At 42.2% G+C, this 23,572-nt stretch overlaps 1 protein-coding gene across 10 annotated transcripts in view; it reads left to right on the top strand.

Moving 5' to 3' along the window:
* Positions 1-23,572, top strand: part of ESRRB (estrogen related receptor beta) — a 157,021-nt gene that overhangs the window by 22,885 nt on the left and 110,564 nt on the right. For 6 of the 10 annotated variants that reach the window (XM_068683141.1, XM_068683142.1, XM_068683136.1 and 3 more), the window contains one exon: positions 3,876-4,043. In XM_068683141.1, coding sequence (XP_068539242.1) covers positions 4,042-4,043 — 2 coding nt within the window. In that variant the 5' untranslated portion in view covers positions 3,876-4,041. Of the gene's footprint in view, positions 1-3,503; positions 3,643-3,875; positions 4,044-4,083; positions 4,212-10,365; positions 10,396-23,572 lie in introns of those variants that run through there. The other 4 variants (XM_068683143.1, XM_068683139.1, XM_068683144.1 and 1 more) reach the window with 4 other exon arrangements.

Genomic DNA, 23,572 nt, shown 5'->3' with positions numbered 1-23,572 from the left:
TGCCAAGCATCTGGGAATGTTACTACTCAAACTTTTCCTTTTGCATGTCGTTTATGTCTTATGTTTTTGTTTTCACGGTCCTGAAAGAGTTGTGTGTTTTTTTTTGTTTTTTTTTTTTTTTTTTACATCTTATATGTGAAAAGAGTTATCCTTTTCTAGTATCTTTCTTGGTCTTGGAAGTAGCCCCTGTTTGAAATCTGTGAAATTCAGACCTTGCTAAATCCAGCAGGGTTCTAACAGCACTGTCCTGGAATTTTGGGCTTGCAAGACTTTCAGGGTAGCATGACTCTGCTGGTGAAACTTTATTGTGCTTTATGATTGTTCTTCTTAGTTTGTGGCTAGACTTTGAAATTGCAGAGCTGACTTTTAGTTTCTTTTAAAACTTTTATTCATACCTGCATTCCCTGATATAAAAGCAGCAGTAATTCTGAGCTCCACACTTACATCACATAAATCAGATGTGCACAGAAGCATCCTAAGGCTCATGGCAGAAGGGACAAAGATTATCTGCGTGGTTTAATGTGTGGGTGAAAATTCCATTGCATTCCATTGGATGCCATTGATTGGCCCAGTATTTTCAAGCTTGAACTGTTTTTGCTGTGTCTTCGTCTAGTAAGGGTAACTGTGAATTGTATTTATTTTTATCATCTGGAGGAAAGTATATTTTGCATTATTCTATAATGGCATGTATGTATCCAAGCAAACTCTGCCCAGATTTGCAGCAAGCCTTAAACTCCTTGTGTTTGAAGAAAAATGAGTTCTGAAATTTTACGTCTGCCAAAATCTGATACTGAAATACAGGCATATGATGAAACTAGCCCTGGCACAAAATGTTTTAAAAAATACCTCCCAAAACAAAAACAAGCAGAAAAGACTGTAAAGCTGTACTTGCACTTTACAATGTCTTCTACTTTCCTGGGGTGCCTCAAGGAAAGAGTTGAGCCTTTATAGACTCTACAAGCCCCTGATGTTAATCTTTTTTTTTTTTTTTTTTTTTGGTGGTTGTTTTTTAAAGTATCTGAGGGTTCTTTTGAAATCTTCTGTCTTCCTTTTTACAGTGTTTTGAAGCAGGCATTCAGTCTTGTGGCCTCTACTGTTGGATGCATTCCCTGCCTCACCCTGAGTCTGTAGTGCCTCGATTGAAGAGGTGTTTGTACACAGGAGGTGATGGCCGTGGGGGCAGGGGACTTGGGTTTGAGGTTTTACCTAAGGGAGGTCTCTGAACTGCTGGGTACCCCAGTCAGGAGTAGTTAGGGTCACATCTCCTGCTGCCTAAAGGCAAAGAGGGAGGGTGGAGGAATGCTGCTTCCATTCGAGGTTCATCCATACTAGCTAACAGCTGCATGCTGGCAGGTCCTCATCATCCCTTTGTCCTCCATATGGAAAGTGGGCGGATGGGGGACTAATGTGTGTCTGATTTTGCTCAGCTCTGGATAGGGGGTGCCAATGATAAGCACTGCACCTGGACCTGATGACTGAATAGAGCTTCTTGGCAACCTGATTGAGAAGTGCCCAAAGCTTAGACATGGGGTTCATGTTTGGCCCATGGCAGTGTGATGGGGCAGGGATAGTACCGTTCTACACAAAACAAGGCTTGACAGTGTAGTATTTGGAGATCTTTACATGTCAACAATATAGAATGGCAAACAACAGCTTGAAAATGGTAAGATATTCAGGGTCTGCGTTTGAATATGCTGTTATTAAAGCTGAGTTTTTTCAAAAGTGACTGCTGGATTTAGGTGCCCCTGTTTTAGGACCTTGATATGCTGTGCCTCAGCCTGATTATTCTGTGTACTGAGCTTCTAAAATTCCTTCTGATAGCAGTGGGAGGTATAAAATGTTGTACAGCTCTGAATGTTAAAGCCCAAAACACCTTGTATTATGTACTACACCAAATGAGAGGTCTGAAATGCAAAAAAAATTCTTTGTTTGGTCAGGTAAATTTTTATCTGAGGTGGATCATTCAACTAGGTGAAGGTGAAGGACCAGAATCTGGCAGGGAATGGAGGGTGTGTTTCCACGCTAGAGCTCAGCCTATCAGAGAGTTGTGTTTTTTTTTTCCCCTTCTTCATTTGTACGTCTTCATCTGTAGACACGTGCTTTAAAGTGCATTGTTAAGAATTGTTATCTCTGTTTTTTTTAAACTGGGGGATGTGAAGCAGTGGTAAAGTGGCATGTGAAACTTTGCAGTGCAGAACCTCCACTGAGGAAAATGTCTAGAAGTCATGAGTCTTTCCACAGCACTTCATCAGGTCCTCATCCTGTGAGAAAGGTGTTTTGTTATTTATTTATTTATTTATTAATATTTTGGTTAAATCCTACTAGCTTAGACACAAAGCATACTGGCAAGAGGCAAATCATTCATGCAGCTGTATTTGGCCCAAAATGAAAAACTGACTTTTATCTCCCCAAATAATCAATAGCCGCATTGATTTTAGACCTTGGCTATGATGTGGTGGGTCCTTGACTGACTTCAGGATGGCTGGGATAGCTGCCCCCATTGAACTAACTCACTTTACTCCAGCAAGAGCAGCAGCTGCAGTGCAACGTAGACATGCCTAAACTAGCTTAAATAGCTCAGGTACCGAGCCACCGAGCCAAAGAACCATGGGGTTCAGCATGGGCTTAGTGCCTGAGGATTTTATCCTGCTCTTTATGAGTTCAGCATTTCTGTAGCATCTCAGCACAAGCAAGCCTAGCAGTATGTTGAAAAGAAGGCTGGTGGATCTGCTGCTCTGTCTGCACTAGTACTTCTGCCTGCAGAGCTGAGTGTGGTGCTAGGGGTGTTTGTAGCTGGTACTGCCAAAGGTAGCAGTGTAGAGGCAAAACAGCTTTCACTCTCAGCCGACTGCTCTCCCTCTACTTTCCTACCTTTCTCCTGGCATTCATCTGGAGCTGCCTTGCCTTTGAGTCCATTTGCTATGAAACTGCTTAACCAGTAAGGTTCTGTTGGGAGCTGTGATCATCCAGGAGCGTGGAGGACCGGCTGCCTCCTGGAGCAGCTTTTGGCCTTGCCTGACTGTGGGTCCAAGAGGAGAACCTGTAGAAGTTAGATACAGAAAGTCCAGGGCCATTACTCCGATCCATTAATGGGGACCAGGGTAAAAGCATTCCTGATGCTTTATCTCAGGTCATTGCCCAGACCGTAGACTCCCAGCCCAGCCTCTACAAAAGAGCTGTGCTGATCCCTGTAACTTGTTAGGAGATTTCTCCTGGCAGTCAGGGATATGATCAGAAGTGATGGTTCGGTCCGTGAGAGCTCAGTGATTTCTGCTGAGCCAGTAGGCAATGCATCGTCAATACCCTCCGTTCTGTTTTCAGGAGCAGCCTCATCAAATAGTGTTTGTGGGCTGAGACGCTAAGTAAACTGCCAAACTGTTAAATTGCTGACCTACCCACTAGTCCCAGTTTATTCTGCAGCAGAAATACAAACACGCCAGGACCAACCCCCAGAACTCAACTTTGAACTTTTCTTTCATTTTGTCAGAATCCCTAACTTGTTTTTAAAATAACATTTATTTCTGTTAAATCGCAGAAGAGTTGGATGCAGTCCGCCAGTCGTGCTTTCCCTCTCCTTCTTTGTGCATTGAATTTTGTTCACTCGCTTTACATGCCTCAAGTTGCTGTAATGCTGCTGGGAAAGTAATTGCCTTGCACTTTCTCTTTCTGATGCCCACGGGTGACTGTGGGGGACTCCTCCCTGGGCACAGCACAGAGTTAAAAGCCCAGCTTCTGTTGCTTTGCTTAAGACCTGGTTATTTCTTCTCTCTCTTTTTTTTTTCTTTCCTTTTTTTTTTTTTTTTTTTTTTTTTTTTTTTTTTTTTTTTTTGTCAGCTGCCTGTTATATCAATCACAGAGCTGGGATCTATTTATAGGTTGGGACTCGGAGTACTGTGTCCTAGTCACAAAGAGAGGCAGAGACGCAGAGGGGACTGTCGGCTGGTGCAGGCGGAACCAAAAGATATTTAATCAGCAATTAGAAACACCTGAGGGCAAGGGAAATTCTACTCCAGCCTCGAGGTTCATCTCTCAGCCTGCAGCATGTAAGTACTGAACTTCTACCTTTATTGCATTTATGGGGTTGTTTGTTGTTTGTTTTTTTTTGTGGTTTGGGTTTTGTTTTTGGTGGTGTTTTTTTGATCCAAGTATTTCTCTGCACCATTCCTTTTATCTGGACTAAAAATTATGGTAGCATCATAATGTGGTTAAAGGTAATGTAGATTTTTTTTTATATTCACCCTGTCAAAGGAAGGTCAGTGTGACCCACAAGGATAGGAGTTGGTTTCAGAACTTTATAGAAATCAGACGGTTGCACTGTATGAGAGTTCCTTTTTCCTCTGGAAATAAGCAAGTGAAAGTTTGAGTGGAACGGCTGCGTTTTGGGAATAGAAACGGTCAGGTTTGCTGGCATTCCAAAAAGGTCAATGTATAACGTAACTCTGCTTAAGGGCTTACCAAGGACAGGTGCTATTTATCCCGTGCTGGTAAAGGCAAACCTGGAAACTTCAGCAGTCCTGTCTTAAAAGAACCAAGTGACACCCTTTCCTCTACTTACCACCCCCCCCCCCCCCCCCCCAAAAAAAAAAAAAAAAAAGCATATCAAGTCTCCTCTTAGCAGGAAGATGAAAATGAAATTTTGCTTTTACTAAATGCCTTTGTCATTGAGCAGTTGATGTCTCTCCAGTTTTAAAAGTCCCAAAGCAACCGAAGTCTCTTCAATGACAAAAGAGGGGTGCAAGTCTTTGCAAAGTCGGCACAGTGGCAATCCAAGAAGGAACTTACTCTGCCTCTGATTGCCAGCGAGTTGTTTGCTTTAAAGCAGCCAAAATGCAAAATGGTTTGAACAATGATACACTTTTTGAGTATTTATTTTTAGCAGGAGAAGGAAGAGAAGCAAGACCTAATAATTACTTGCAAACTTTTTTTTATTAATAGCTTTTATCATATTTTTTTTGACAAAATACTGGAAGTCAAAGAGGTTTTTATTTTGACCTCAGAGGTTTGGGTTACATCTTTTACAGAACTTAGCTTTAATTTATTTTTAAGCATGGAAAATATTCCTTGATTTCTTGTGTTTATAATATCTGCCCCCCAAAATGCAAGAATTATAATTTATAATTTTTAATTTAGTATAAGTTGCGCATGGAATAAATGTTATAAAAACTTTTTTTCCCATCATTGTAATCTTTGAAAGCAACAAGAAGGAAAACAAAGCTTAACTTAAACATAATTTGGATGGAACAAGTGTCTAATAAGAATAGAACAATTAAACCAGAGCTGTTTCACAATTAAAATATCAAGTGCTGGGAACAGATGATAGCTGAATTGCTTGGACTGGCAGTAGAAATGTGACAAAGAGGCAGTTATTTATTTTATTTGATGTATATTTAATAATTCTCAGAGTTTTTAACTTAAGTTCAAGGAACAAAAATACTGACTACAATTATCTTTAAGTTTTTAATCATGGATATAACTATTTCTTCTTTCAGTTAAAACTCTAGATTTAAGGCAGGCTTTTAGGACGATACTGATAAACACGGTGAATTTTCATACACAAATAATGCTCCAAATGATTCCAGTGAATATGCTGCATGCTCTGAAGCTCCCCTCCCCCCAAATAAAACAAAACTGTCAGCCTGACCAGTCTCATCATAGAAAGCTTCCTTTTGATTATTAAGGCTTTTTGCTTTACTTAAAAATGAATATATTTAAATTATTTAAGCCCCCTTTCTGTTTGTTTTGGCACGAGATTACCTTTATTGCCTCTCTGTGACAATGCAATGTTATTGTGTAATAAAAGGAGAGCAGATTTTTTTCTGAAAGACATTAAAAAATAAAATTGCTGACTCTGTAACTAACAAAGAATCTATCAAATAGCTGGTCTGAGGTCCTTCTAAAAATTGAAAGCCAAGTGGTGTCTTATCACTTGAAAAATAAAAATTGACTCCTTTTCCTTCTTACAAATAGAGAAATTTCAGCATGACTACGCTCAGGAATTACTGCAAAAATTCCTTTATGATACATTTTAGCAGGCATTCCCAAAGAAGTCCTCTGAGTATAAAGCTGGAAAAGGTTTAGTCTTAAGAATTTTTTGGACTATTCAGTAGTTGTGTCCACATAGCTGCTGGACTTTATCCTTTGCTTTTAACCACATGTGTCTTTTCCCCTGTTCAACCTGCTGTATCGTTTTATTATTGCATTTGGAAAACATCGCTAAGCATCTACTGCCCTGTGGTGTACCAATCAAAGGCTTAAGGGTCCCCTTTTATTTGAGGGGAGGGAAGGAGTTATCTGTGGTTAGAGAAAGACTTTGATGCATTATGTGTAAGGAAGTCTTTGTTATTTAGTTTCTGTCTCACTAATGATTCATTTTATGTGGACTAAGCACCTATGAACCTCCAAAGTGACTGACTTAGTGTAGTTATCGCAGAGCTGTTGCATGATTTAATTTATTTTAATTAATTATATATGTATGTAAGGAATGAAAAATCTTTTTTATTATTCATTCCAGTTTGTTTGTTTCCTTGATGGCAAAGTAGTGATTGACATGCAGATTTCTTTCTCATGCCCCTCCTTCCATTGCAGAGTACGACACCTCCTGAGAATTATAAATATAACCTGTGCCAAATCTTCTGCACAGGTGTCTGGAGTACAGCATGCTCAGGTGTCTCGCTGTAAGTCACTGAGAATATGGAGTAAACATCAAGAAAAAATACTCTTCTTGAAACAATTCTATGTTTTTTGGGGGCCTTCTGAATAAAACCCCCAAAGCCAGCAGCCAGTTATTAAAGATTGTGTAGCTATCTCTTGCTTTTGCTGTCTCTCACCTCTTTTATCGTTTCACCTGTACATCTGTCCATCTATTTCTCATCTCTCTATTTTTACATTTCATTATGCTATGCTTGCTCTCCCGCTCTCTTCTTTTCCTTTCCTGAAGACACATTTCTATCTGGCACAGAAAATAAACTCAGATTGCGGGTAGTTATGTTAATCTAATTCAATCCTCTGTGGGTTAGGAGTGAAATTCTAATAGTGGAGCTGTTGAGGGCTTTTTTGTTAATGGCTTGGGGATTACATTGAGTTAAAGGCTCATTTCCTAATCAAACAGAGAGGGAGAGAGTGACTCCGAATATTTATGAGTCTCCCAGCGCGAGTTAAACATTGAACTCCAAAAGCAAGATTTCAGTGCTGCAGAAAGAGTTAAAACCCCTCAGGGCTGCTGTGGAGGTGGGGGGCGGGGGGGAAAGAAACCAGTTAAGCCATCAGCATTTTCAACTGCTGTATAACTTCAGTTTGGTGAGAAAAAAATAATCATCTCACAGAGCTAAAATGGAAACTGTAGTGAGATATTTAAAACAAAGTCAAGTGATGCTTCAGAAAGGCTCTCCGTTAGCAAAGCAGGACACATGCAGTGCATGCTGTAGCCCAGTAGAAACTCCAAATAAATGCTCTTCTAAATGGGAAGGACTGAAGGGTGGGCTTCCTTTTAAATCCAGGCACTAATAATACATTTTTAATGTATTGTATTTTTGGTTCTATTTAACTCTTGGCTAACCGTTTCTTAAAAAAAAAAAAAAAAAAAAAAAACGGTAAATTAATATCTAAATTGTTCCACTTATGTTCAATAGACTAATGTGTCTGATGGCTTTTTTTTCCTGTCCTCCAGGTTAGCTGGAGTCTCGGGTCAAGTAGTTTAGTTGGAGAACTGGGTTCACTATCATAGGAATGATTGACCAAATTAATGCCTGATTGCTTTTGTGATGAGTTCATCATAAATGCTTGGGTAGACCCTTCTGCTGCTGAGAAAGAGCTATCCTGCCTGCAGCAAGCAGAGGACCTGTGTTGCTAAGTGGGGTGTTGTCAACTAGCTAGCAGTAGGCTTTTTTGCTCTGAGCTTGGACTTAGAACTTCTATCAGACTGCACAAAATTAAGGCTGTGCCATGGTCATGCCCCTCTTCTGTAAAGAGATCCTGAAAAGGAGTAAGGATAGAAACCTGCTGTCTTCTGACCCATACGGCCAACTCATGTCTCTGTATTCCTCAGTTTCCCTGCCTGTAAAATGATATATGGCTGACATCAAAAGTACTCTAAGATCTACAGAGAACAACCTTGAATACACCCCAAATAGCTGGTTTGCCTATGGCATTCTGACTGCAAATCACTGGCACAGGTGCATAGCTTGAAAACAAGAGGTTTTTGTGCTGGCAACAAGGAGTTACCCCACATTGCTGGGTTTGGTGGGTTTTTTGTTCTTCTTGTTGCTGTTTTGTGTTTAAGTACATTTGGTACAAGCCACCAAAGAAGGTCGTCCTGTTTGGATAAGGCAAGCAGAAAGAAGGTTAATTTACTCCTAGTAAAACCAAACAAAGTCAATGGAGATGTCCTTCACACTTGGTATTAATTTGGGCCTGGTGACTCTTGTTGAGATGAAGGTCTGGGTTCGTTTTTCATAGGTGGTAAGCTCTGGCAAAAAATAAAAATCAGTTCCTGTTTGTCTCTGGAGCCATCTGTATTGGTGGTCATCCTTTATATACTGAACTTTGTGTTTTTGCTGACATGTCTATCTGGGTGCAGCACCTTGAGGTAAGAATTGGCACCTTGCCCTAGTTGAAAAATTATTTAAAACTGCGACCTGATGTGAATGCCTGAGGCCCGTTTCTCTTTGTGCTCTGTGCCTGGACCTGCTGAGGAGAGCACCACCAGCTAGAGTGTACTTTAGTAAATGCATTTGAAATACGAAATACATAATAATTGTGTTCTTTCCCTCTAATAAGAGGCACCCACAGCAGATCACTTTGAGACATGAGCTTTCTGTGGCTGAGCTGAGCACTGTATAACATTGTTTTCCTACCTTCCCCATCTTCCCATCCCACTTTCTCTTCTGTTTGACTGAGCCTTTTCTTCTCCTGCTCCGTTCTGGTGTAGCCATGGCCTAAGTATAAATCTAAGTTTATACTTAGATTTTCCCTGATTAACTTTTAGACAAATTGCTCTTCCTTCTCTTTTTTTTTTCATCCTTTCCAGTGCTATGCTGAATCCTATGAATGGGCTGCTGTTTACTCTGATGGTAGTTGTATTTCAGTGCAGCTTTGCCTGGCATACATACAGATTATGAAGAACTGGGGAACTGAAAAATGATTTTCAGCTCTTCCATGAGCTACGTAAAACTCTGTTCTTGTTGTTGTCCATCTATACCACGTTTACTTAAAAGATGGTTGTATAGTGGTGTAGGAATTTCAGGGAAGCAAACACTTTTACTGTTTAAACTCGTAGAACACAGTTTACTTGCCATGTTGACTTGAAAGTAATGATGTTCTTAAAGCCTTGGGATGTTTGGAAGTCTCCAGGAAAAAAAAAAAAGGAAAAAAGGCTGTGTCTTTAGGGGAAACTACCCTTTCTAATGGGATAAAACTCATAACTAAATCTTATTTGAATACTGGAAAGCATATGCCAAGCTACAAAGCCTGAACCTCACGTGTATGAGAGGGAAGCATAAGTGGCTATTTTTATTCATTAAGGAGTCGCTGCCCTTTCCCTTCCCTCTACCATGTGAGATGCGAATGATCCCGCTCACAAGAGTTTCATGCTGCTCTCAGAATGGATTCTCTCTCTCTTCATAATTGTGTTCGCCGGATCAGCAGGAAATGCGCTCCAGAAGTTCTCGTTTCCCCAGCCTCCCGTGATCACCTCTTTGTACTAGGCCTGAGCAAATGACCAGGAGCCACGTACCAAAACACAGGCATGTCAGTGACATCCCTATAAAGCTCACAGGGCCTGGAGGGTGACTTTCTGGGTGCGAAGAGAGGGTATGCCTGCCACCAGGCCTGTCAGACAGCTTTCTTTTTCTTTGCTTTACTCTCCATCCTCAGGTCTTTCTCTTTCCCCCAGGACTCCTGGGTTATTTAAATTCTCAGCTGCTATCGTTGGCAGCTCTTTCTACTGCTTCCCTGTAGGTAGGAAGTTCTTCCCTGTTGCATTGAGTCCCCACAGCATAGGATAGGGTGTTTCAACCTTTCGTTGCTGGTGACGTGAACTCATGTAGATTGCTGGAGAGCTCCTGTGAATATGATTTTTCTCAGTCCTGCTTCTTGGACCCATAATCTGTAGCCCTGACAGTAGGGCTGCTCTCAAATTAAAACCATTGGCTAATGCTTTCTTTGGGTGGGGGAAAACTGCAAGGATTTTGTGAGTGAAACAAAAGCTAGGAAGGGGTTCCTTGCATCAGGATCCTCTCAATAGTCCTTCTGGGAACCTATCCCACACCCTACTGCTTTTTAGGTAGAAAACTCTGTGAACAGCTTAAATGTATTCATGGCCAACCTTCATACCAAGCAATTTGTTTCACTGTTGTTTTTTAATTCTAGCTCTGACACAGACTCTCTGTTCAGCCTAAGGTGAGTCTCTTCACTGATGTGATGATTTGTTTTGCCCATCTTCAATGGGGTTCCTGCTTGCCCACTCTCTGTGGCCTCTGGAGAGTTGCATGATCACAGCAAAACGCTTTGTGTTACTGCAGATTCATAGTGCGGCCCAGTGTTTTGCTTCCTGTAGCCCTTATTCCCTCTTTCACAGTGCAAATAATCATTTTTTTTCCATTCATCCTGAGCTTTCTCCCTATCCCTCTTGCTCTTTTTCTGCTATATAGGATTAAACTTCAGTTTTGTGCGTTGCAGGCTCTAGCCCTGGGTCTGTAATAACTGTCCGTGCCATCTACTGCCTATGCAGCCCTCTTCAGTGAGTGCCAGCTGGTGCCCTGGGAGCACCCTCTACTCCCTGCACAGACAAGTAGTGGGGGATAGAGAGCAGAAGGTATGGTTTCTTTGGGACAATGTATCCCATACAAAGAAATTGGATGCAAGGACACGTGCTCGAAGGGCGATAGATAGAGATATTATTGCTTAGCTGAAGTAATGGGCCATTCCTCTCTGCAACCCCCTGCTCACCTGGCCATGTGCCTTCCAGCTCTGTGGTCTCTTCTGGCACGTGGGCTCATGTAGTGTGTGTTTAAGGAGGATACAATTACTGGTGGTGCTTGGTGTGTTTGTGAAGGGTTAAATGATGGGGGCTGGGAGCCGGGGCTTCTCCTGGGGAATAAGGACTAGCCAGAAGAATTGATTGTCTTGGCTTATTGATCCTTCAGGAAACAGCACTGAAGTGATAATGCTGTTCCTGCCACTTTGAGGCACTTTGTACCAGCAACATCCTCTGTTTACCTAGGATAGTGCAAAGGCAGAGCTGTTCTGTTGCTAACCTATCCCAGAAAAAACCCGTGCTAGACATGTGTCAAGTTTACCACTTGTCTGTCTGCTCCCAGGGAGATGTGCGTGTGCAGGGAGGCAGCTCAGCAAGCGTTACTGCCTTATAGTGGCTAATGTGGTTGAACTCTTGGTCCTGAGCCCCGTGCTAACTTCTAGCCACCTGCATGGGCTGGTGGTGGGGTGATGAAACATCCCACGGGCTTTGCACTGAAGCTTCAAACCTGCCCTGAGAAGTCAGGCATTTCTTTCTGGCCCCAGGGCGGTAGAGGGAGAAACACTGACTTGCTACAGGAGCTGCTGGAGGAGCAATGCTTTCTGTCTGCTCAGCTACACCGATGCCTGTAGATGCATGAATCAGATGTCCAAAGGGCACAGCATGTGGAGCGGCAGCCTTAAGGGTCTGTAGGGTGCTGCTGTGGGTGGGGGGCACATGCTTTCCTGCCTGTTTCTGGGCTGTGGGACCCTCCTTGCAGCACAGAGTGCTGGGGAAGCTCTCACAATATTTCCCCTGAGGCACCAGTTGCAGTCAGCTTGCAAATTGGGCTTGGCTCACAGCCTTAGCTAGACCATTGCTAGTGACTACAAATGTGGACTCTTCACTTGCAGAAATAAAAGGGCAGCTTGCTCGTCGTGCTCCGTATCTCCTTTTCTCCCTGCTTTGTACTCACGTGCTTTGCACCCTTTCCATTTCTGGATGTGTTGTTGTGTTACAAGGAGGCTCGGACAGGTCTCTGCAGCTTCCCACAGCCAGGTCAGAAGGCCAGGAAAGCTTGGGCCCATTTGGAGTGGATTACAGCATCCTGCAGAAAGCCAGGAGGGCCAAAAAAGCTATTGTGAAACGTTTCTTTATTAAGTCAGGCCAGCTTATATATAGAGATACGCAAATAACTTAGAGCCATTTAATTACCCTATATATCATTTCTATAGTTCATCTCCTTTGATGTTGCCAACAACTTTGCTGTACTTGATGTTTTACTTTACATCTCCACCATGTGAAAGGAATTGATGAGAAAAATTGCAGCTTTCTTTTAAAAGAAAGAAGTGTCTAGACTGAAGGGTTTAGGGAGCAACTAGAAAGCGTAAAGCCAGCTTTTTTTTTTTCCTTTTTTTTTCTTCTGTTGGTTGGTTGGGGGGATAAGAGAATATAATTATGTTTATTTTGGGACTTGATCAGTAGTTGAACATTTGAGGCTTACTGTACTGGGTTTAATATAGTATGCAACATTGTGTATTATGTAATGTAAAATTATTATCTATTACTTAATAAACCCCATGCTGTGACTGTTCCACTTTTGTTTAACTAGCTCTCAGTCTATGGCTACGAGTTGTGCTGGCAGCTTTGACTGTTGCTTCCATTTTGCCCTTGTTGTTTATATCATGACAAAATCCCCTCTCTTGGGACATCTGCATTTAGTTATGAGACCACTTCTGTCCTAAAGACCCTACAATCTGATTCAAGACAAGAGACTACCGGGAGCAGAGTCAGTCATGAAGTCTGTGGCAATAAGAAAGTTGAGGGTAACTGAGACAGGAATTTGTGGTAATGCATTGCTGCGAGTGTGGTTGGTTTTGAATGCAGGTAGCTTTACTTACTGTGTGCTTAACTAAAAGATACAAAAAAGAAAAAAAAAAAAAGTGTGCCCCTTTGTCTCTGTGTAAAGTCTGACTAATTCTTTGCTTTGCAAAATTAGCACCTCCACTTTCTTAGCTAGAAGAGACCTCTGCTAGACATTCACAGTATCTCTGTACATGAATGTGTTTTCCTCTTTTTATTCTAATGCTGTAGTCATTTTCTTTCTTTTTTCTTTTCTTTTTTTTTTTTTTAATACTTCTTAGGAAGCAGACTTTAAAGAAACCAAAGGAAGTATTTTTTCATATAACACAAAATTAAACTGTGGGATTTGTTGGCCTTTGCATCATTCAGTAGCAAAGGTATGGGTGAACTCAAGAAGATATCAAGGAATTAAGGGAATACGTCATCTTATCAGTGGAAAGTACAAATTGTGGTGTAAAGGGAACAGTCTAAGCCATAAAAGCACAGCAAGGTGAAGAGCAGGAACAACATTTTCCTTTGTTAGTGTTCCCCTAAGCATGTGCTAGTGGCTGTTATCAGAGATGAAACATGGAACTAGCTAACCTCCTAACTTCACCTGGCGTGGCTGTTCTCATGGCTCCTGTTGTGAGTAGACCTGGTGTTGTCACTCAGTGCTGGCCTCTGAACTATTTATGTTGATGCCACATTAAAAACATGCAGCATTTATATTTTGTTTACACTGAATGGTTTTCTACTGTTACAGGCCACGTTCCCAAAGCTGTGGAAGTTTCTGGGGTAGATAAGCCACCAAGAAAGTAGCAGTGAAGACGAGAATGCAGTCAGGGAGTGAGGTGAGGCTCGGCACAAATGATGCTTCCTGACTTTATCCTTTTTGACCAGTACTGTGTGCCTTCCCCCAGGCTGGGTGCGTTTTGCAGTGGAATTTGCAGGGCAGAGAAAGGCGCAAAGGAAAAGAGGAAATGGATTAGAGGATGTGTAAAACCAGGCGATGCAGAAGCTGTGAGCTTGTTTCGAAGTGTAACATCCTCTGCTCTGCACTGCATAGGGCTGCAGAAGGTTTAGTCACCTAATGGGCTTTGGTTTGGTGGTGTGTTGAGTCAGAAGAGCATTGAATTGCTGTGTCGCCTGCTGGAGAAGATGTGTTGAATTAAATGGGAACTATACTATAACACCCAGCAGTTTATTTGCATTCTGATGCTTGTTCCATGCAACTACAGCAATGCTTCCAGCTTCATCTTTCCTACCTGTGAGTGAGGGGACGTGGTGGGCCTGCAGTACTTTCCTTATGCAGTGGAACATCTTCCCGCATGTTCCCAGAGCTCTTGATTACCTGACAGAGGAGGCATTTGGGCAAACACAAGATATTTTGCTTATAAATTGAGGATCCAGTGTGAAAAAGAGAAGAGGATCACAAACTTCGTGCACTCAGTGGTTACATGAGCAGCCTGTTGCTTGCCCAATGCCTACCTTGTGAGCCCAGAGCACTGAAGAAGTGCCCTGCAATCTTTTCAAAATTGTAGTTTGGTGTTTTGGCTCTTCCTCCCAAGGACTGCATGGGCCTTCTCCAATGCAGCCATCTGTAAACCTGTGTAAAGTTGGAAGCTGTGTCGTGTTGTAGTTTTGCTGCTTAATGGATGTCTTCGGTAAAACATGAATGTGTGCTTTGGGGCTTCTGAGCAAATTTCTCTTTCACAGCCCAGAATTCACCTCTGTAGTGAGAGGGCAGCTCTGTGTTACTTTTTGGGAGCTAGAGGAGGCCAGGCAACAGTGCCTCCTGTCTTGGTTCAAATGTTGACTGTTTTTTACGTGTTTCTGCTATACTTAGCACTGGTAGGTAGTGACGCATGTTGGAATTAAACCCAAATCTCTTACACTGAAGTCCCGATAACTACTGAGACCTGAAAAACTCATGACAGGCCTGGACTGGTGGGGATTCATGCTAGCTGTAGCTCTCCAACCCAGCCAGAAATATTCCCAATTTTCCTTTTTTTTTGAGCCCATCAATAATGTGGGACAATTATGTGAGTATAGGCTGATATTGTACAAAAATATGTTTGCACCATTTACTATTTAAAAGTCGAGCCAAGCAGGAATTTATGCTGCTGCTTTCCCATTCATCTGGGAACTGCTGCAACTTCGGTAAAGGCACGTTTCAGCAGAGAGAGGGCTCGAGCTGCTAATTTGACTGTAGGAGTTTATTTCTGGAATGCAGCAGTGTTTCACCAACGGAGCAGCTGTCCTGGAAACACTTACCACACGGGGTCATTTTCTTCTCTGTGTGTAATCGACAAAGCCACCCCAGTTAATCTGAATCCTTTTAAGTCTCCTTAACTAGACCACAGGGAGTGCAAAGAGGTCTGCAGAACTCTGACCTCCTTCGCTTCCTTCTCCTATCATTAGGGAAGAAAAAATACTCCCTGCTTAAATGTCCCTTAAAGGAGAAGCCTGTAATCTTTTCTGAGTATGGAAAGCTGTTTCTGTCAGTAATGTGCTACTGATTTGGGGGAAGTGGTGGTCCTGTATTTTCTACAGATATTTTGTGACAGTAGCTCTACCTCTTCTAAGCTTCCCAGCTGTTCTGGGATGTAGAATCACAGCGGTCAGAAGTGGAAAAAGCTTCTTAGCTTTCAGTCCTTTTTCTTCTGTCTGATTTGCTTTGCTTGCACAACTTTCTTCCATGCCATGCTGGGGTGACAGTTCTACAGCTCGAGCCCTTCTGTTACCACAGAATTTTTACTGGTTACTTGGTTTACTCAGTTTAAATTCTGTCTTAATTTCTTCGCCTTTTTTTTTTTTTTTCTCTCTCTAGTTTCCCCTTGTGTTTCCTTCCTTGCTGTTTCCACTCTTCAGTACTCTTTGAACTTGACTCCTATCTCTAAATCCGCCTTTCCTCAACAAAACTCAATGTTTTGACTCCTGCTAGCACTTTGCATCAGTCTCTTGCGCTGCTCTGTAACTTTTGTTGTGTTTCTGTTGAAAAGGTTTTGTGCTTTGAGTTTTGTGATTCCTTTCTGTGTCTTAAAGCTGTCTTCTAGGCCAGGGTGCAAGGCTAGACACAGGTAGCAGTTCTTTATGGGGAGGAGGACATTCTCTCTCAAGCTTGGAGAAGACCTTTTTCCAGAGGCTGCCACGTGGCAAGTCCTCACCTGTGGTCTGGGTCAGTCTCTCTGCAGCCATGGTGGGTGCATCAATAAAGCTCTGCAATGGAAGTCTGCATCTGCCAGGATTCAGGGACTGCTTCTTCAGTCAGGTACTTGAAACTGAGAACACATATTACCCCTATAGCTGCTGTCTCCTCTTCCCCCAGGCTATGCTAGTGTAGTTTTTCAAATGAGTGTGACTGGGGCTTCCTAAAAAATTAACCATGTCATGAAAGATTTTTTCCCCTACCATCAGTTGTTCTGCAAGTGATTAAAAAAAGAGACACATCGCTGTATTCAACTAGAATATTTAGCATATTTAAGAATCTAATTTCAGAGTAAGGAAACTCTAGAAAAATATTCAGTGGATTCAGTGTTTTTCTTTTGTAATTTCTTCTCCCTTTCCAGGTGAGTGATGGGGTGAACATAATTAGTCCTCGGTCACCATTATAGGAAAGTAGAATCTGGAAAGGTGGTTGTGATCCATTTGGAGAAAAGGCACTATAAATTTTACAAAGAGGCTAGAGGCAGTAAGTTGTAGTAGGAAAGTGAGTCTTGCTAGCATTGTTTTAGAAGCTGAAGTTTGAGAGAGGTTGCGGAAAGGAGAGGTGAGTGGTTTTTGAGAACATCCTGGTATGACAAACCAGAGGGCTAGTTGGAGAACAGCAGTGTGTGGGTTTAAGACGCCTTCAATAGGCAGTAAAATAGTGCATTGCAACTTAATAGAGGAAAATACAGAAATATTATCACAGTACTGTGCCAGTATCTTCCAATGGAACATGGCTATAGTCACTTGAAATTAAAGGATAGATTTGTTTTAGCTGTTGAAACTAGATCAGTGTCTGGTTAGCCAACGTATATGAAGCTCAAAGAGAAAATATTTCCTCTCCTGTTTACGAGCATGTGTCACAGCAGAGTCCATAGCTTGACTTCAGGCTTCCAACGCCCCCATATTAAAAATGCATGTTGTAACAGTAAAGGCAAACCTGGACAGCATAGCAGTGGTGTTGGCTGTTTGAGAGGCAGCTCTCTTCCCTCATTTTGTAACCCTGATGTGGCAGATTTTTACAATGTATTTTTCCTATAGGCAGCTTACTCTATGAAGCTTGAATAAAATTTTAAAATAAAGCAGGTCTTAAATAAAATAAAAATCAAGACATTAATAGATTTAAACGGCCACTTTGTTTATTATAATGTATAAGAAATTGCTTTATAAAAACCATTTGTGAGTCTTCTTTGTTGAAGCTTATAGGGAACCAAAATGTTCTGGATAGAACAACACAAACACTTCTTAGTGAACTGTTTCAACAGACCAAAGCAGTATTTGTATATGTTTGTATTTGTATATGTTTGTCTTGCTTTCTACAACTCTTAAAGAATCAAAAGGAATCTAAACAGAGTTTAAGGTAGACCCACACTGCTTTGGTGCTGGAACTCCTGTAGTGATCTGTTAGCTTCCCAACATCAACATCTAGAGAGACACACAGCCTTGATTTAAAGACATTGTGATAGATTATCCAGAATGCCTCTTGACATGTCCCAGTGGCCAATTCCTGCCATTTAAAAATGAAAACATGCTCTTTATTGCAAAGTGGAATTTGTCTAGTTCTGGATACTAGGAATACTCTTGTCTTACATCCTTATAAAGCTAGATTAAAGAACTCTAATTTTTCCCCCCACTTACAATTAGATCAGGTCACTCCTTAGCCTATTCTTGGAATTAAATTTATTATGCTTTTCAGATCTCTCACTGGATAGACTTTGTTTCTAGCAAGTACTGGGCTGACAGCATCATGCTTTTCAATTCAGTAATTATGTCTTTCAGTCTCATTCTGTCTCAACCATGTCATCATTTACCGGCACAAAAATGGAAACTTTAAAAGAAAAATACCCCAAACATAAGTAAAGTATCTGATGTTACAGCAGCTGTGAAAGTACATTAGCAATGTGGATGCCATATGTCATGTACACCTGGGTTTACAGTAATCTGTCTTGTGTTCAGTTTGAATTAAACTAACCTTCTCGCATTTTTAACTCAGGTCATCTCCTCAGTCTGAGCTATACATTCATGTGTGTCAACTGGTGGGTACAAATTATTGTCCTACTATAGCTGGCGTTGGTGTAGGCTCACCTTGAGTACTGTGGTCTTGAGTACAGTTTGGGGTTACACAATATAAGGACATAAAAGAATATATTAAAATGTGCCTGAAGGAGGGTCAATGAAGATGGTGAAAGAACTAGAGGGTGTAACTTATGAGTAGAGTTTCTGGGTTTCTTCAGCTTGGAGGAGACTAAGGGGTGACCCCTCTTGTGCTGTGTACAACCCCTCACAAGGGGGATCTGAAGCTGATCTCTTCTCTGTGGTGACCAGTGATAAGATCAGAGCATCACAGAACAGTTAGGGTTGGCAGGGACCTCTGGAGGTCATCTGGTCCAATCCCCTCCTCAAGCCAGGACACCCAGAGCAGGTTTCCCAGGACCACATCCAGGTGGCTTTTGAAGATCCCCAAGGGGAGACTCCACAGCCTACCTGGGCAACCTGTGCCAGAGCTTCATCACCTGTGTAGCACTGAAGTGCTTCCTGATGTTCAGAGGGAGCTTCCTCTGTTCCAGTTTGTGCCCATTGCCTCTTGTCCTAGCACTGGGCACCCCTAGAAAGAGCCTGACTCTGTTCTCTGTGCGCCCTCTCTTCAGCTATTCATAGACATTGATGGGAGCTCCATGAGCCTCCCCTTCTCCAGGATGAACAGTCCTAACTCTCTCAGCCCCTCCTCACAGCAGAGATGCTCCAGTCCCTTCAGCATCTTGGTAGTCCTGCATTGGACTATCTCAAGTACATCCGTGTCTTTCATGTACTGGGTGGTCCAGAACTGGATGCAGCAGTCCAGATGTGGCCTCACCAGTGCTGTGGAGGGGGGAAGGATCACCTCACCTGACCTGCTGGCACTACTTTGCTTAATGCAATACTGCATATGGGGAAGCTCGGATTGGATATTAGGAAAAAAAATCTTCACTGAGAGGGTGGCAGGCACTGGAACAAGCTTCCCATGGAAGTCATCGCAGCCTCATGCCTGTCGGTGTTCAAGAAGTGTGTTTGGACAACAGTCTTAGATATATTATTTAGCTCTTAGGTTGCCCTGTGTGGAGTCAGGCATTGGACTCAATGTTTCTTATGTGTCCCCTCTAATTCAGGATATTCCATGATTTTAAGGGACACAGGACAAATGTGGGAATGAGGGGGGTGGGAAGGACAGTGGGATCTCCTCTGTCAGCACCAGATGTGGATTAAAGCCTAGATGCAGTCTATGTAGAGAGACTCCTTTTTTTTTTCTTTTTCTTTTTTTTTTCCCCTACAATCTGATTTGTAAGAGCCAAACTCCTAAAGGAGAAAAACAGGCAAGGAGAACAAAATTTTATGCTCTTTGAATGTAGCACATATGTTATCTTCATGAAATTAAAGGGATATCTACACTTCTGTAGAGGGGGGAAGAGAATGTGGTTCTTTGCTTTGTAATTTCCAGATGAAAATGTTATATTAAAATCTCCCAGAGAAAAAAAACTCAGTATGCCCTAAGAGACTTTGGCCTTTGCCCATACTGCATGTGGCAGAATGTAGTTGTGTTGCTCCAGGATGAATATGGGGAATAAATCCGGGGTTGGGTACTGCTATGTTCATACTTGCTCCTTTTGCACAGGGATGGTTGTTAAGAACTGAATTATTATTTCAAGCAAGTTGTGCTCTGAAAGAGAATGAGTTCATATAAGATCAGAACTAGCAGCCCATTGTTAGGTGCATGAGAGGGTGAATCCGGGTTTGCTTCTGTCTTTCAGGATTTTAGAATATCTGATTATTTCTTCTGTTGACTGCCCCAACCTGCCTACTATAATGCAATGAGAAGGCCACCTCCTTTCATCCACCTTTGCTAGGATATTAGGCTACTCAAAATCAGACCCTATGAATGAATCTCTTTTTTTCCAAATTAGTCTTGCTGTCAGAGGGCAGTTGTAAATGCTTTTACAAAGAATTCCAGTACCAGTTGGTAGATGTGTTTAATTGTTGATATGCTCACTGTAGCCATCCCTTAAAAGAAAATATTTGGATTATGAAATCAAGGTAACAGGGCTTCGAGCATCAGGAATTGCAACTGCTGGGGTGAAGCATGCTTTTCTTTGTACTTTCTCTGAATAATGTGATTGTTTGTGATACAGCCAGTCTAAGGCTTATGGAAATAGCTTCTCAGCTGGTGTAAACCAGCACAGCTGTGGTGAAACCAACAAGCTCTGCTTGTGTATACCACATTACAACTTGGCCCTTGATGTCCATAGGTAGATGTTTCCTTGCTTTTAAGTGGTCATGTTTTGTACGTGCTGTGGGTAAATACAGGGTTGTCAGCAAACTAATGCAACCCTAAGCATGTTTCTGACACAGGATTTTCCTTTCAGGCTGTACTTACTTGAGGGAAACACTCCTCAGGTAAGTGGAACATGTTGGGAGAATTGAGTGAAAGAGTGAAAGGAAATGGTGGTGCCTGGCAAGTCCAATCTGAGTTGACATTACAGCACCTCAGACCAAGGCGAAAAACTGGGCAGGTCGCAAACGTTGGCCTTTGCGTGAGACTTGACAGTGTTGTACGGAGACATCATGAAGCAATGATGTAGTGTTCCTGCTTTGTACCACTCTGGAGAGAGACTTTCAGCTCTGGGCACTAGAAGCAAAAAAATGCAGAGAAAACTTGGAAGGTAGTAAGAGAAGAACAACAAAAATGATGACAGAGCTGGAGGGATTGTTTTTATGAGGGAAGATCAAAAGAACTAAATATGTGGAGCTTGGCTAAGTGATGACTAAGAAGGGAACATGAAAACTAGCTACAACTGTTTGAAGGATATAAACACTAGAGGTGAGCAAACAGCAGGGAGAAATAGTCTATGAATTTGAAAGTCATTTTCAGTTCAACCATGTTTCCACCCTTTAGTGCTCACTTTCTGTTAAGACTTGTACTTTACTGAAAGCATTTTCAGGGAAAAGCACACTTGAGTAGTTCAAATGCTTCAGTATCTACAAGGGAGTTCTGAAATGTAAGTTCAAGCTTAAAATGTGAAATTTGCTTTACCTTGCATAAGTCACCTAATGCTAATCAACAGTATGCAAATTTCCTGTATCGCAAGGCAAATACGTGGGATGAAAACTATACTTTCAGTTTTACATGGTACCTGTGTCCTTCCCTGATGGATTTACTTAGTTAACTGAGCAATGCAGGATAGGTTCCAGCTGCCTTGTATCAGCTTTGCACAAAAAGGTGAGGCACTTGCTCTTGTTGATAAGCTGTATTTTATAAGTGGTACGATTTGCATGTTGATCTGTTGGGGGAGGTATTTTTTATTTTTTTTTTGACAGTGGTTAAAAGTGGCTAGAGCACAAAATGTGTGTTACATATATGAGGGCTCTTGGTGCAGTGTTGTGAAGCTGTGCAGATGTGCTCGTGCACTGCAAGGGAGGTTTTCTGTAACTTGTTTGTGGGCAATTCATAAGCCTGGAAGGGTGAATTTAGCTTCTGTGACCCCCATGGATAGTTAGTGCAATTGAATTGAGAGGATTTTTAAGAAAATGTTGTATTAATGGTGAAATTTTCTCCTTCTGGAGGTCTATTTGTCATTTAAAGCACTTGGGCAAAGCAATGGAAGCAGGTGCTGGGCAAGCCTCAGGTGAACTGACTAATTTGGTAAGTCATTTTCAACTTTGGTGATTTGTGAATTCAGGCATTAAATTCTGTGTTAATACTCATCAATAGACTTGTCTACGCATCTTTCCCTGTTAATGCAGGATTGATGCGTGCTGCTCAGCAAATGACAAGAAATATACGGTCAGCTGTGTAGACACACTCTTTAAGGAAATGCCTCTCTGGAAATGACTGTGTGTATGTACGCATGCATCAATCCATACTGTACACAGAAACTACAGGCATTGACCTATGCAAACACACACCAAATTATCGCTTCCTATAAACAAATTAGCATGCTTTAAAAGGTGAAAAGCTCTATAAAATTGTCTGCCCTGTTGTTTATGGCATGAGCAGAGGATGCACTACATTACAGAGGAGCTCACATTTCTCTCTTCTCCCCCCACCCCTCTCTAAATGGACGTGTGCTCCGTCCGTTTCACCATTGTTCCTGCCAGCCCGATCCCAGCAGGGGTTCCCTAATTAGCAATCTCTTCATTTCCAATCAAAGCACAAAGCGGCCCCAAAAGCCTCTCTTTATGAGGGAGCTGAGCGGTGGCTGGGGACGTGGAGTGGGATAATTGCCTTCGCCACTGGCAGCAGTAAGCAGCCTGGCTAATTCATTATTGTAATAACTTTGCTTGTCCTTGGGGAGGGGGGGCTAGGGTGAGGAGGACTGAGCCTGGCGGTGCTAGCTGAGGACAGGGGGAAGGGGGAATCCAGCCAGGATTGAGGTAGAAGGTGGGGACAATTGGCAGGAAAGGAGAAACTATTTGAGATTTTTTTATTTTTTTTTGCCCGCTGTCCCCCCTAAATAATTTGAGGAGGATGTTAATTTGTGGCATGGCAGACACTGCTCCCTCAGCAGGACTACCAAGGGCACCCTTCTGCTCTGCCCTTGCATTCACAGAGGGGGCGTCCTGCAAAGGCACATAATGTGGGTCCCAGAAATGTCGGGGAGGCTGAGGCTTGGGGGGTGAGGAGGGCTCAGGGGTTGTCTCTCAGTCTGAGTAGGAAGAGTTGAGGCCGCAGCCTTGAGATAAGGTTGAATGATTCAGCTGCCCACACCCAGCAGTCTGTGGCATTCGGTGATGTGCAAGAAGTCACCAGTCCTTGTGTGGAGTCCGCTGTGCTGTGTTTATTCCACACAAACAGGAGCTGACAAATCTGCAGCAGAGTTTTCTTCCTATCTGTTGTCTCTTTAAAATACCTTTAATCACTTATCCACCTTCGCCTGGGCTGTAGCTTTGACTTCACTGGGGCACTGTTGGCTTCCAGTAGCAACCAAGGCGCTGCCCTTGTGAACAGACCACTAGGCTGAGATGCAAACAGCTGCTAGGAGCTGCTAAAGGGAATAGGCAGAGGTGGTGATTGCTTATCACATTCAAGTAATACGGAAATATCTGTGGTGTGGCCCAGTAAGCTGTTTAGGTTGTTTTTTTGAAATAGGTATGTGTTTGAAGTAGGTGAGACCAGTCATATATTTCTGGACCCACTGGTGGTTCTGTTTTTTTTTTTCTTCTTCTTTGTCCTCATCTCAAATTGGTGTGGCAGGGTCTTGGCTACACTAATTGACTGATAGGACAGCTCCTTCTCCAGATCACTTTGAGCTGTTACTGCTGTGTACATTCACTGAGCTCATCACTCTGCTACTGTCACCATTCACGTTCCTGCAGTGAGATAGCTGATGATGTAGTTATGCATTTTACTGCCAAAGTTGTGGTTTTTTTTTTCAGTGAAAATTATTATTTCTGACATGAAGTAAAACAAAAGAACCGGTGGCATCAAAGTGCAAGTGTCAAACATACAACTTTGAATGTGGCAGGAGCAGTTTCCCATTAAACTACAGCACTGTATTAACAAACACCCCATTCTGGAGCTATTTGTGGTGCAGTGATGTT

The sequence above is a fragment of the Anas acuta genome, chromosome 5 (assembly GCF_963932015.1).
Source record: "Anas acuta chromosome 5, bAnaAcu1.1, whole genome shotgun sequence".
Classification (NCBI taxonomy): domain Eukaryota; kingdom Metazoa; phylum Chordata; class Aves; order Anseriformes; family Anatidae; genus Anas; species Anas acuta.
Note: the sequence above shows the minus strand (reverse complement) of the source record. Positions and strands in the feature narration are given on the sequence as shown.